The following is a 15598-nucleotide window of genomic DNA, read 5'->3' as shown; positions in this document are numbered from 1 at the left end:
GGGACAGGGGGGCAAGCAACTATAGCAGAAGGATGGGGAGCAGGTTGTTATCAGAGTATGGGAAATTCCGCTTTTCCTTGAGCCCTTATCCTCGGGGTAAATGATTGACTACAGGGGAGAGGCCTCATGTGGCCCACATTTTTTTTTTTCTCCTCTGGGCTGGATTTCTTATAACCACAAGAATAATTTCAAGGGAATGATCAGCCAAATACTGAACACATGCCACTTATCTTCTTCCAAAGGAACACATTTCTGGACCTGATGGACATTAAGGACCCTCAGCAACTGTGGGCAAAGAGGTGTTTGCAAAACAGACCAGAGACCCTACATCGAATTTGCACATAGATAAAAAATATATTGTAAAGAAAAAGAAATGATCTCTTAAGCTGTTTTCTCAGTTCCAATTTTGGAAGGATGGATTTTCTTGAAATGAGACTCTCCTCTCAGGTATAATTTACTGGCACTGTCATTTAGCATTTTATTTCCACAAAGAATGGAAGCCCCAATAGTTAACACGCTGTGCAGCAGTGAGAATCTTCCCAAATGTAGGTCTCCCCTCATCACGTCAGTCCTGGCTTGGCTTTGCATTCAGGCCTGGCCTGGGAACACAATGTCTTTGATCCTGATAGCCTTTGTATTCCTTGCAGCTTTGAACTCCCATTATACTCTATCCAGATAGAACCTCTTAGGGCTTTGAAGTTTCTCTCATGCCCCATATGTGTGATCTTTGAGGACCTCGAAGAGCCTATTAAAAGCTTGCCACTAGAATTTTCCTCCACAAGTGTGCATTTGAAAAATACCTGACCTTCATCAGCTGTGCATCAACCACTACCACCACCCTCCCACCCTCCTCTGTAGGGTCTTCAAAAACAATCAAAAGAAGGGGATTTTTTTAGAATTGCGTAGAAACTCCATTTTGCCTAATCTTCTTCCCGGAAAGATTTTTTATCCCTACCATTTTCTATAGCCAGCATATTTTCACAAGGCATATTAGCGGCCATCATCATGTTGGATATTAAGTTTGTAGACAAAAAGTCAAACTTTAGCTGATTTTTTTTAAAGGAATTTTATTCAATTTCAAATGAGCATGTTTAAAATCTAGTGGGAAAAGCACTGGGCTTGCAATCAAGAGTGCATAGGTTTAAGTCCCCCAAGCACCACCTGATAGCTGTAGGATCTTAAGTTTCCTGGCCACACTGAGGTCCAGTCTCTTCCGACAAAGGACGTCCTGATACTAGATTACATGGTAATTGTGAGGATGAAATGAGGCAGCATTGAAAACCTCCCTAGTGCATTGTTTGCCATATAGTAGGTGCTCAATAAATCAATGTCAGAATTTCCCCACTTCCAAGTAGGAAGTTCCACACCTAGGGGCAAAACAAAGTAACTTGCCATGGAGAAATGAGGGCGGGGTAAAGGACATCCTGTTTCAATGCTCTAGGTCGGTGGTCTCCAAAGTGTGGTCCCCAGACCTGCAGCATCAGCATCACCCAGGAACTTGTTAGAAATGCAGATTTGGGGCCCCATTCCATCTGTACTGAATTAGAAATTGTGTAGGTGGACCCAGCAATCTGTGTTTTAACCAAGCTTTGCTACTCCCTGATGATTTTGGAGTACCATGCTCTGATGCTCTTATGATGGAACAGTTTTATATGAATTATCATATTTAGTCTTTCTATAAGAAAGGTTTTCTAAGGAAAAAAAAAATACCTAAAAAAAAAAGCTAGCTGGAAGACCTGAAAACTTACCATTAAGAGCCCAAAGTAATAAAGCAAATAATAAGAAATACTCCTCCAGATTATTTGAAAATAATAGGATTCCAAGTACGTGGAACACCTAGAACATACCTAGAACGTGGGAATAAATGAAGACCACATTAATGGGAACAGGGGCATTCTGCAGAGGCTACAACATGGGGGCTAGGGGCCCAGCCATCATCAATTGCAGTTTGCAAAGACTCAGAGTCAGGCATGAGAGTAGAAAAGCTTATAGTACTGGCTGTGAATCAGGGAACACTACATAAAAAACTAATGATGTACTGTATGGTGACTAACATAACATAATAAAATTTTTAAAAATAATAAATAAAAAGCTTATAGTGAAAACAGCAGGGCTTTAGCTGCTCTCTGATTGGAAGTTGTTGGCACAGGGAAGCAAGAGGTGAGCTAGCAAGAAGGGGAGCCTCTCATGTTTGTTTGGGGGGCATATTTGTCTTTCTGTGGTCGGTCTGGAGGGAAAACATACGGAGGTTGGCCGTCATTGAATAAGGCCTGACCTTTCTGGGCTGGTTGCGGCAGACATTATCTGTCAGAGTTTTATTGTTATATAGGGTCTGGCCATTGTTTGTACATCAGGCTCTCAAGAAACCCAGAAAACAAGTGCATATATTTGCAGGAAATGGGGTATGCTTTAAAAAGTTTACAGTTACAATATTTCTGAAGTTATTGGTATAGAGGAAAACAGTTAACATACCCATGGGCTCTACTATTTCTGCTTTACCTAAAAAGGCATTTAAAAATTAATTTACATAAGAAATATCACCAACACAAACATTATCTGAGCTTAAGCCCCATGTATGTACTCCAACTGTCGTGGGTTTCGTTCGTGGCAACTAATAAAGGTAATGAAGACAGTACACACACGAAATAATTAGTTGTAAAAGTGATGTATACTGTCAAAGCCAAAATTGCACTGGACAAAATTAAACAGATAAGGACGACTTTTTCAAGGCTGTTGCTATTGGGGAGAGAAACCAGAATGCAGTCGGAACTCAATTTCGCTGAAACAAAGGACAGGAGAGGTTTTACAGGAATGGAGTGGGGGTGGGGCTCACAGGCCATCTGTGTTTGCTATTTGGCCTTCCCCAAGGAAACGGGGTAGTTTTACAGTTCAGAGCAATGTGTCTGTGGAAGTTAGGCTCCTGCCCTTCCACAGAAACTGGGAGGTAGGGGCTCTGTCTTCCTTAACGGTAACATTTCAAAGGGATGGCTGCTAGGTCCGTGAGAAAGACAATACTGTATGGTGACTAACATAACGTGATAAAATAAAATAAAATAAAATAAAATAGGCCGTTCTAGCTTGTAAAACTAGAAAAAGGTTTTTAAAAATATTTCTATCCCAAAGGGCCAGAGAAAGAATTTACAATTACAAATTTTCTAAAGTAAATGCTCTAAGATCACACCTATCAGAATGGCTAGCATCAAAAAGACAAGAAATAACAAGTGCTGGTGAGCTTGTAGAGGAAAGGGAACCCTTGTGCCCTCTCAGGTGGGAATGTAAATTGGTGCAGCCACTATGCAAAACAGTATGGAGGGTCCTCATAGAACTACCATAGGATCCAGTAATTTCACTTCTGGGTATTTACCCAAAGAAAATGAGCACATAATTTGAAAAGATACATGTATCTCTATGTTGACTGCACCCTTATTTACAATAGCCAAGATATGGAAACAGCCTGTGTCCATGGATAGGTGAATGGACAAAGAAGATGTGGCATATATATACCATGGAATATTACTCGGCCACAAAAAAGAATGAAATATTGCCATTTGTGACAACATGGATGGACCTAGAGGGTATTATGCTAGTGAAATAAGTCAGACAGAGAAAGACAAACACCATATGATTTGTATGTGGAATCTGAAATACAAAATAAATGAACAAAAAAACCAAATCAGAAGCAGCTCCTAAGTACAGAGAACAAACTGGTGGTTGCCAGAGCAGGGGTGAGGGAGTGGGTGAAATAAGTGAAGAGGTTTAAGAGGCACAAAATTCCAATTAAAAAATAAATAAGTTGCAGAAATGCAAAGTACAGCATAAGGAATATAGTCAATAATATTGCAATAATTTTGTGTAGTAACAAATTGTAACGACATTTATGGTGGTGAGCATTTCGTAATGTACATAAATGTTGAATCACTATGCGGTACACCTAAGACTAATATAATGTTGTATGCCAACTGTATTTCAAATTTAAAAAAATAAAGCAAATACTCTAAGAAAAGGGAGGCCAGAAACCTAGAGTAGGGAGAAGTCTGTCTAAAGTCTAGTCAAGCTGAGTAGAAAGCTAAGGCCGCCTTGGTCAATACCCAATCTTTTTTTTTTTTTTAAAGATTTTATTCATTTATTTGACAGACAGAGAGACACAGCAAGAGAGGGAATACAAGCAGGGGGAGTGGGAGAGGGAGAAGCACGCTTCCTGCAGAGCAGGAAGCCCGATGTGGGGCTCAATCCCAGGACTCCGAGATCATAACCTGAGCCGAAAGCAGACGCTTAATGACTGAGCCACCCAGGCGCCCCAATACCCAAACTTTTATCTTTATTGAAAACAACAGGGACCTTACATTTAAGGTTAATAAAATCCACACTAGAAAAACAATCCAATTTTAGTCAGGGTCTGTCTTTTAAGTCAGAGTACCTTGGCATCCTTTGTGCTGACTGTTAATTGGCAAGAAAATAAATACTGTCTTCTCTAATTTACCTGCAGTTCTTTCGGAGGACCATGCAGTGGTGAACAGGATGGGGGAAGGAAGCCTTGGATAGGGAGTATTTTGAACTGTCTGGGATCCTGTGTGGATGTGCTTTTGGGAAAGGTGTTTCTCATGTGACCGGGACTTACCAGGAGTGGAAGAGGAGGACATTCTCCAAAGATCATTGGTCCAGGGCTGGACCCTGCTCATCAGATACAATTTTATTGCAGAATTCAATACATAAAAAGAAAAAGAAGAACTGCTCTGGTTGCCCTGCCTCTTGGTCTCTCCTTATTCCCAGAAGTGGTCCCATGGTATTTCTGGGGAGCTATCCCACTTGACATTTTCTTCACTCTTGGCTTCCACAGTACCATACTCACCTGATGTTCCTCAGATATCCCTGGGCATTTTTTCTCATTCTCCTCTGCTGGTTCCTCCTTCTCTCCTGCATGGCTTAGTATTAGAGTTCATCAAGCCCCTGGCCCTCTTGTTGGGTGATTGCATCTCTCCCCCGGGATCTAAATCCCATAGAACACTGGAAATCCCAAGTGTATCTCTTTCCCAGCCATCCCTTCTGAACTCTAGACACACATATTTAATTGCGTCTTTGACATCTTTACCTGAATGTCTTTTAAAAACCTTTTTTTTTTTTTTTTTTTAGTAATTTTTAGTACACCCAATGTAGGGCTTGAACCCATGAGCTCCAAGATCAAGAGTCGTATGCTCTTCCAACTGAGCCAGCCAGGCACTACTTCACTTAAATGTCGTATAGGTATCTCATACAACATGTTTTTCCCATCTCATGAAATTTCTAACTCATTACCCAGATAAGCAATTCAGAAATGGAACTTCCATTTCTTCTTCTTATCCATCCATGGATCTATTGTTTTTACCTATCCCTTGACTTCCCAAATATAGCTTTATTCCACCCATGGCCACAACCCTACTCCAAGCCACTGCTCTCACTTACCTGAACTTGGGCAAGGGCCCCTGACAGGCTTACTCTCTTTCTCTCACATTTGCATCCCCAGGGCCACTTTTCTGCTTAAATCACTTCATTGCATTCTCTATTATTGTGTGATGGAAGATAAACTTCTCAGCAATGCATACAAAGCCCAAGGAACCTGGCTCCCGGCTACTTTTCAGAACTTACCCCAGATTCTTTATTCCTTGCTCATTCCCTTCCTACAATAGTGAATACAAAATGTCTTTCCTGTCTTAGGACATTTGCACTTGTTCTTCTCCTGGCTCCTCTAACTCATGGATTCTTTGCATGTATGTCATGTCCCATGTTCCCTGATCATCTAGAGTTTCCAACTCAGTTGTTCTCTATCCATTATCCTGTCAATACCCTTGATAGTTTTACTGTCTAGTGTGTGTGATTCATGAAGCAGCAGCATGGGCATCCGTGATGCTCTTCATGAGCCTATGTGCTTGTGAGAAATGCAGAACCCCAGTCCCCATCCCAGGCCGAAAGAATCAGAATTTGCATTTTAACAAGATTCCCCCATAGATTCACATGAACATTAAAGTTTGAGAGTGTCACTTTGAAGTACTGATCACCAATTGTATTTCTTTAGCTATGCACTTGCTTATTGTTTTTGTTCATTAATAGTTTGAACTCCATGAAGGGAGGGTCTTGGTCACCTTCTTTACTGTTGTATCCCAGTGCTTGGCATATGGCTGGCAATCAATACGTATTTGATAAATGAGAGATTTAATGTAACTTTCTCAATTGATCCATGAAGAAACTAAGGCTCAGAGAAGGCTAGTGACTTCTTTGAAGTTATATGGCTGTTGTTAACATGGCCAGTGCAAAAAAAGAGAAAAGTGTTCTTGACTCCTGAGAAAGTGTATTCTGTGTGTATGTGACCTTGAAACCAATTGTTCTGGATGATGTAACAAACCTAAAACTTCCTTAGCTATTGTCCGTATATGGGCTTCTGATATTAATAACAATGATTACTTATTTATATTATACTTTGTCATTTATAATCCATTTTCACATACACTGACATATGTGGAAATTTAACCAGAATTATTGTCATAACATTTTCTTCTATTAAGAGCAGAGAAAATGGTACACAGAGCCAACAAGTTTGTGGTATATCTTAATAGATCAAGAGATAACTGAAAAAAGCAAATGAAGAGAAAGGAGGGGTGCCTGAGTGGCACAGCCAGTTAAGGGTCTGACTCTTGGTTTCAGCTCAGGTCACAATCTCAGGGTCATGAGATCGAGCCCTGTGTTGGGCTCTGCGCTCAGCAGAGTCTACTTGAGATTTTTTTTTTGCCCTCTCCCTCTGCCCCTCCTCTCCTCCGCACTCTAAAATAAATAAATATTAAAAGAAGAAGAGAAAGGAAAATTTCTCATAATTGTCAAAGAACCAATTTAGTGGAGTGGACAAGCTCTTTGTGCAGATGAGGACTGCCTGGTCGCAGTTGACGGAGTGGTTGGAGGCTGTCAGAGGTAACCTAGGGATCTAAAATGGATTTTGCTGAAGTGGTTCCTGATTTATTTTAATTATCATTACTGGACTTACATTTAGTTCAGTGGACAGTTCTGTTTAATTAGAAAAGCTCCTTCCATGATTTGAATTTTGCTTGTCACTCACAGTTTAAAGTTTAGCTATTTCTAGTTCCTAATTGACGTCACAAGTGAACCATAACACAGAACTTGGGATTCTCTGACCCTGACATAGCCTTTTGATTTGAAATGTACATTCTCTGGTGCCAGAGGTGTTCACCACATCTCCTGAATCTGGCTTTTTCTCCTACAAGAGGAAAGGCAGCACAGGGGAGATGGTTCTAATGATGAGGTTGTGGTTGATGGAGAATCCATGTTCTAAGAATATGTTCAGATCATTGTCCATAGACGAGAAAACAACCAAAAATCAGCCAGTTCAACCTGCCTCCAACACAGGAGTCCTATACAATATCCTGATATGTGGTCATCCATGTAACCTTTTTTTATTGTGATAAAATATACATAACATAAAATTTACCATTAATATGTAAAATAACCATTTTAAATGTGTAAATTCAGTGACAGTAAGTACATTCACGATGGTGTTCAACCATCACCGCTATCCATTTCCAGAATTTTTTCCTCTTCCTAACAGAAACTCTGTACTCACTAAATAACTTCTCATTCCCTGCTCCCCCAAGTCCCTGGTAACCACTATTCAGTTCTCTGTTTCTGTGAATTTGCATATTGTAGGCTCTTCATATAAGTGGAATCATACAATATTTGTCTTTTTGTCTGGATTATTTCATATTTCACTAAGCATAATGTTTTCAAGTTTTATCCATGTTGTGGCTTGTATCAGAACTTCATTTCTTTTTATGGCTGAATAATATTCCATAATATGTATTACCACATTTTGTTTATCCATTTATCTATTGATGGACACTTGGGTTATTTCTACCTTTTGGCTATTGTGAATAATATGCTATAAACATAGATATACAAGTATTTATTTATGCCCCTGCTTTCAATTCTTTGGGGGTTATACCTAGAACTAGAATTCTGGATCATCTGGTCGTTCTATGGTAGTCTTTTGAGACACTTTTGAGAAAGTTTCTTCTGAGAAATGGTTTTCCACAGGGGCCACACAATTTTACATTTCCAGCAGAATGCACAAGGGTTCCACTTTCTCCACGTGGTTATCAACACTGGTCATTTTTTAGTTTTGTTTTATTTTTATAATAGCCATCTTAACGGGTGCAAAGTGGTATAATAGGTATTCTTAAACATTTCTGTCCCAAGCTGGGGAGTTCAAAACAACACCAGGAAGCTATTGCGGACCATATTTAGTTGTTAGAAAGTTCTTACTATTTGTTACTAAATCTTACCTTTCTCTAGCAGTGACTCTCAACCTTGGTTGCACATCAGAATAACTTGAGAGCTTTTAAAAATTCCAATATTTAGGCTGCAAAACCGAGACCAATTAAATCAATGTCTTAGAGATTGGAGCCCATACGTCAGCATTTGTGAAAGCTCCTTAGGTGATTTAAAAAAAAAAAAAAGTTTTATTTAAATTCAATTTAGTTAGCATATAGTGTATTATTAGTTTCAGAGGTAGAATTTAGGATCACTACATCAAAAACTAATGATGTATTGTATGGTGACTAACATAATATAATAAAATTAATAACTACAAAAAAAAAAAGAATTTAGTGATTCAGCGCTCATTACATCAAGTGCCCTCCTTAATGCCCATCACCCAGTTACCCCATCACCCCACCTGCCTCCCCTCCAGCAACCCTCAGTTTGTTCCCTAGAGTTAAGAGTCTCTTCTGGTTTGCCTCCCTCTCTATTTTTATCTTATTTTCTTTCTCCTTTCCTTCCCCTATGTTTTGTTTCTTAAATTCCACATGTGAGTGAAATCATATGGTATTTGTCTTACTATGTAACCAAAGTTGAGAGCCACGGCTTCCAACCTGACCACTGGTCCCACTTAGTTCCGCAGCCTAGAGGGCATCAGCTCTGATGACCCTATCACAGTGCCTTCTCTGACAACTCCTATTAAATAGCCAGCCTTTCATCCCCCTCTGGCATCCTGTCCTCCTCTCCCTCCTAGATTTTTTACTGTAGTGTGTATTGCCGGCTGATACTTTACATAGTTTCTCCTTTATCTATTCATTGACTATTCTCTGTTTCACTTATCTCTGCTTCTGTAAGACATACAACAATGCCTAATGCAGAGTAGGTGCTCAGAAAATAGTGTTGAATGAATGAATGCATAAATCTACTCTTATTTTCAAATGACAGTGCTTCAGTTAGTTAAAAATAGCTTTTGTGTCTTATCTGTGGGTCTTCTCTTCTCTAGGCAAAATCTTCTTTGTTCCTTCAGCCAGTCTTCAAAGACATTGAAGAATAAACCTCACCGTTATGAATACATTGTCTTTCTTGCACTAAATTAGAAAATAATTGAGTACTTCCCATGTACTACACATACCTGTACACACATATTGCAGATGAGACACTGTGCTAGGATCTGGGAATTGCAGTGAAAAAGAGAACCAAAGTCATTCTGTGGGAGTGGGACACAGACAGTAATCAACAACAGAAGTCATTTCAGAGAACAAGTGCTATAAAGAAAATGCACAATGTTTGTTGGCTGTGGCACATTAAATGGGGTTTAACTGTAATCTGAGACCTGAATGGCAAGAAGAAGCCAGCCGCTAAAGAAGCATCCCAGGAGGAAGGCACAGCAAGTACAGAGGCTTTGGGGGGAGGCACATGTTCCAGCAGTGCTCTCAGTCAGAGCCTCTGAGAAGGACAAGGAGAAAAACCACTGTCACCTCCTTTGTTAGACATTTTACCTGCATCCACATGGCCTAAGATCAAATTAGTTCGGGGTAGCCATATCACCCTATTGAAGCCTTTTCCTCCTGAGTTAAATCTTGCCCTGTCCAATATTTGTAACATGTTGGAAGCTGGAATTTAGGTGTGGAAGAGTGATTTGGATGAACATAAGTTGAATTTCTTTTCATGAACCCTTAGCCATAACAACTTCAATCATTCAATCAAAACACTTGTCAGTAGAGTGGAGGAGCTTGTTGGTTTTCCAACCACTGCAATACTGGTTCCTTGTTCCAGTTGGCATCTTGTCTTCCATGCCTAAGGGAAAAAATTCTGGAGGAGGCTAGAGCTAGAACATGGTGGGCTGCTACTGGTTGGGGCCAGCAGCCATCTTGGTTTTCCGTCGAAGTAGCTCAGTAAAGACAGCTCTTTCTTGCTTCTTGGGACCCTGTGTTTCCAGTGGTGGGCTCACAGGGCAAGGAGCTGTTCCCAGATCAGAAGCTAATATACTTTGCCAATTCAGTTCTCCCTTCTGGGCCTCAGTTTCTCCATATTGTAATGTAGGGTTTGGGTCTGAGAGTTTTGAGATCCTTTGAAACTTCATTAAGAAAGAGAATTTTATTACTACTTTATTAAAAATAAAACTTTTTCTTATAGCTTCTTAATAACCTTCAGATTTTATGCTTTCATTGATGTGGACACTTGTTTCCAAATTAAGAAAAACAAAATGCTGAGTTTGCACTAGGAGGGCAGGGTTTATAGGACCAAATCAGATGCTGAAATTGACGAGAACACAGATCTGAGCTGTGATGTTGGGCACCAAAAGAAATAGGGTCCAGGGCAGTGACAGGAGCCCCCAGAGCATATTGATTGGCTGCTGTCTTTGCGATGGACTTCACAGAATCCGAGATCTGTTTATTCAGGTCAACTTTATCAGAACAATCTTCAAGCCATGACCTATCCCTTGGACAGCCCGTCTGTACACAGCAGCTTCCACATGGGCAGGGATAGGGTTCTGGAGAGAGGGTGGCCCTTGTATTCACGCAGACCCTGGTTCAAGTTACTGTCATTCATTCATCCAACTCCATCTTTCCTTCATCTGACAAATGTGAGTGATGCATTGAAATTGAATTGATCAGTGGATAAAACAGACAAGGTCTCTGCCTCATGGAGCTTACATTCTAGCTGGGGAAGTGCACAAAACAGGAATCAACCAAATACATTTCTGAGCACAAGCTGAGGTAAGAGCTCTGAAGGAAAGTCACAGGCTCTCTGATGGAGAATAACTGTGCAGTTTCAGGGTAGTTAATTCTGTCTCTGAGCCTCCTCCTCCTTATGTAGGAGTTAACTAGGATAACATGTAAAGTGACAGGTACAGACATTGGAATACACTGGGTGCACAATAAATGTGTATTACAGCTGCTGATGCTAAAGTTACCTCCCTGAAGATAAATGAGGGGAAAAATTGATTTTCTTTCCCGTGTCTCAGAGTTTCCTTTAATTCTGTGTATGTGTATGTGTATGTGCGTGTTCCTGTGCGCATGTGTGTCTTCCAGTTCCAAGGAGGGTTTTGGGTCAGCGGAGAAGGTCGTGCTGCTCACATTTCTCTCAGCGGTTATCCTGATGGCCATCTTGGGGAACCTGCTGGTGATGGTGGCTGTGTGCAGGGACAGGCAGCTCAGGTGAGTAGCAGGAGGGGACCTCAGGAGGAAACCGGGGTAGAGTTCTAGGATCTCCCTGGACAGCACAGTCTGAACTATGAATTCCTTTATAATTGTAATTATGAAAGGGAAATGATGTTGTGAAATAGAGCAGGGAAAAATCACACATAATTTCCCATGACTAACATAACCAGTGTAAGCACTTACATGCATCTCTGTCCCATCTTTTTTCCTGTGTTCAACTTCGGGTTTTGGGCGTGGGGGAGGGTTGGTAATAGGTGTGATCACTATATACATACATACAATTGTTGAGGACATATCTAATCTAACCCCCCCACTTCATCAGTGGTTCAGAAAAAGGGTGGCTGCCCAGTGACTGATCTAGTATTTAAACGTGTGTTTTCTGCTCTTTCCACTTCATGAGTCTCAACCCAGCTGCAATTAAAATCATCTGAAGACCTTTTGAAAATTGTTGATGTGTAGTGTAAATATGTCCCATATAGTATTTGGAGCATACTACTAAATAGTTACTCGTTGTTTTTTTGAAATTGAGATTTAACTAGGAGTCCTCTATTTTATCTGAAACCCTGGGGGCGGGGTGCATGGATGGGTTAGTCACCCAAAGTCTCTGAACTAGTTGATCTGGGAAGAGACATGGGCATTAATATTTATAAAAATTCACCAGGCGATTCTAGGGTTCAGCCTGGATCGAGAGCCACCAGGCCATAAGGGGGCATAAAAGATGCAGTCCTGCGTGCTCTGTGGCCTTCCTCTCTAAGCAAGGCATGCACGAATCCAGGGATGATGCAAAGAAAGTGTAAAAGCACAATTCTGACCGGTGTCACAAATGTGAGGCATACAGTAATCAATCTCAGAGAGGAAAACAGTAGAATTTGACACCATTTGTGAGGAGGGCCCTTTGGGAGGGTCCCCTGAGAGTAACCAAACCATGGCTTCAAGGGAAGGATGGATGGGGAGAGAGAACAGCCTGTGTAGAGGCCCTAGGGAGGGGTTCCATGCATGGGGGCTCAAATCAGGCCCGTGTGGCCTCAGGGAAGAAGATGGGAGGGATTTGGGTGCAAGGGGGTCTGGAGAAGTCAGGGGCGGCTGGACCGTGCACGCCGTGTGGCGGAAGGGAAAGGGGGTCTTACAGAATGCACTGGACAGTTGACTTTCCTTTCCTTTGTCTCTCTCCCTTCTTTCTTTGTTTCCCTCTCCTCCTTTTTTCTCTCCTGCTCCTTTCTCTCCCCTTTTCCTTTGTTCCTCCCCCTGCCTCCTCCCTTATACGTTTTCACTCACAGGAAGATAAAAACCAATTACTTCATTGTATCTCTCGCCTTTGTGGATCTTCTGGTTTCGGTGCTGGTGATGCCCTTTGGTGCCATCGAACTGGTTCAAGACATCTGGATTTATGGGGAGATGTTTTGCCTCGTCCGGACATCTCTAGACGTCCTGCTCACGACGGCATCGATTTTTCACCTGTGCTGCATTTCTCTGGATAGGTAAGGGCAGGGCAATGTGCACAGCGGAGCTCCATGCTGGGCACAAGGACCTGAGGGCTATTGGACCACGCCTTTTTTTCTTCCCTAGTTCATTAGAAGCGATGAATCTCAGAGTGATAGATCTGGCTACTCACTGGTTCCCCCACTCTCTAGTCTCTGCAGAGGGCTCCTTTTTAGTCAGGCCCTCTCAGAGGTCCTGCAGACGCCGAGGTTTGTAAGGCTTAGAACCTGCCTGTGGGGAGCTCACAGTCTAGACAGTGACAGGTAGTGGCAATCAGATTCACTGTAGAGCTCTACATTTTTATACGGATGGCATGAACAAAACTCTGAGGGAGTAAGAATTAATACACCTGCCCTGTAGGCAGCAGGGCTGGTTCAGAATGATAGTCTGATGTTTGAACATGACCTCCTCCCCAAAAATGTGTCTGTATCATGATTTTATGTGCACGCAACCTGGAGAATCTTTTCCAGAAAGTTAATTGTAAAAGCCCCAATAATTGCTTGTTTGGGGGATGCGGAGCTAACATTTAATTCTTTTGCAGAATTTTGTTCTTTTTCTTCACATTTGACTTCAGGAAGCCTAATGATTTCCATCTTTGCCTTCTTTGTTTGCGATGTATATTTATTAGTTGTATTAGGACTTTTTATTTTTCAATTCCTGCGTGTTTATATTCAGTAATAAAAGCAGAATGCAGTTTAAAGGTCAGATAATTACAAGATCATAGACCGACACCATGGTATTCGTATCTTAGGGGTAGTTCGCAAAAGAAAGTGTGGTGTGGAAGTCACATGTTATCAGAATGAGCAGGGATGAGTTTTTTTTTTATCTCTGGAAGAGTCCCAACAGACCCAGTTTCTCCTCCGGTCTAGGGATAGTTACTGTTTCTTTAATTGTGGGACAGGAAAAGCAGTTGACTAAAATTAGAGATTGTGACATATCTAAAATATGTGTCTTTAAACACGAAAATCAGAGTCTGTCCAGAGAATTGCTCACAATGGGGAAGGTCTTGAGGGCCTGGAACCAGCTGCAGGAACAGCGGATTCATCTCCTATCTCATGGGACAGGTGCTTATTGATGGGAATGGCAAGCATAATGGCCAGCTCTGCTTAAATTGTGTGAGCTCTTTCTCTCTCTTGCTCTACCAAGAACACATAGTTGAATGTGCTGAAGTTAAATGCGCATGTAATGAGACTCTCTAGCTATAGATAGTGACATTGGTAAAACTGAGCTGTTGGTTGGCAGCCAGACCCATAGCATGTCATAGTGTGAAATTTGTGTTTATTAGCTTATTTACAACAATCTGACTTCAGTACATGAAAGACTTACAGGCAGTCACTATATACTGTATGGAAGTTCGCAGGAGAAGAAATGAAATGTCAGGGAGTAGAAAATGCATGGAAATCTTGCGGGGTAGCCTGCCTATGATCACTGCCAAAATGAGTGCCAAGACTGAAAGTATTATAGGAACTTGGAGAAGGCAAAACTGAGGGGATCATGGCAACTGGAGTTAACCTTCAGTTTGGGGGAAAAGCAAAGGGAAGAAAAAGAGCTGAGTAGCGAGTGAAGAATGGGGGAGACATGTAGAATCATCTTCCTGATTTGGAAAATTTACTCTGAGCAGTCCTGAGGAAAGGACTGCAGGTTACCTAGGGAGATTTGGCTTCAGAGTTCCAGATTAACAATCAGGTTCTTTTGAAATCATGAAATTTTCCCCAGGTAGGCAGGAGCTGTCGTGAAGCAGGATGGGCTGGTCATTAAGAACCATCTGCCTTAGAATGGAAGAGATTTGGGTTCAAATCCCAGCTCTGCCAATGTTCAGCTCTGAGAATGGTGGTAAGTTATTAAGCTTTTCTGAGTCTCAGTTTTCTCATCTCTAAAAATGGGGGCAATAGCATCTATTTTATAGGATTGCAGTTAGGATTAAGTCAGATAGTTCATCGAAGGCATGGCATTGGCCCCGCTAGGCACCGTACAAAATGCTAGTGGATGTTCATTTCAGTTCCTGCAACTATCCATGCACTTCATGATACTTCTGAACTTGGACCTCCTCAGTGAATAGCTGCTCCAGCAGATGCATCATCCAGAAATCAGGTAGTTATTCTTAATGTGGCCTTTCCTTATCCCCTGCATTTAAACAATAAGTCCTACTGATTTTCCTTCCTAAACAGATCCAACTCTGTTTCTCTCCATCTTTATTATCCTGGTCCAAACTAATGTCATCTCTTACATAAGCCACTTCAGCAACCTCCTAATTGTTCTCCCCACATCTACTTTATCCTCCTCCAATCTGCTTGCCCCTTACAAGATCTCATTGTCAGAGCCAACGATGCAACTTTGATCTTGTTGCTCCTTTGCCTGAAACCCTTCAATGGCTGTCATCGTACTGAAGATCAAGACCAGACTCCTTGACCTGTAGGGTTTTGTGCCATCTGTCTCCTGTCTGTGTCCCCAGCCTCACTTGATGCCCTTCACCAGCCTCACTCCCTGGGCTGCAAGCTGTCTTGGCCTTCTTTCTCTCTCCAGTGCTCTGTGCTCAGTCATCCCAGGACCTTCGCTCCACCCTCTGCCTGGAAAGCTCCTTTGCCCCCTCCTCTCCTGCCTGTCTTTCAGATTTTAGCTCAATCCTTTCCTCCTTCCAGAAGCTGGCTCTGACCCCATCA

At 41.6% G+C, this 15598-nt stretch overlaps 1 protein-coding gene across 1 annotated transcript in view; it reads left to right on the top strand.

The window, feature by feature from the left end:
* The window catches only part of HTR4 (5-hydroxytryptamine receptor 4), a 165848-nt gene that overhangs the window by 76416 nt on the left and 73834 nt on the right, over nucleotides 1-15598 (top strand). The window contains exons 3-4 of the mRNA XM_032395324.1: nucleotides 11331-11456; nucleotides 12737-12937. Coding sequence (XP_032251215.1) covers nucleotides 11331-11456; nucleotides 12737-12937 — 327 coding nt within the window. The remainder of the gene's footprint in view (nucleotides 1-11330; nucleotides 11457-12736; nucleotides 12938-15598) is intronic.

This window comes from Phoca vitulina, unplaced genomic scaffold (assembly GCF_004348235.1).
Source record: "Phoca vitulina isolate PV1807 unplaced genomic scaffold, GSC_HSeal_1.0 scaffold83, whole genome shotgun sequence".
In the NCBI taxonomy this organism is placed as follows: domain Eukaryota; kingdom Metazoa; phylum Chordata; class Mammalia; order Carnivora; family Phocidae; genus Phoca; species Phoca vitulina.
This window is presented reverse-complemented; position numbering and strand designations above follow the sequence as displayed.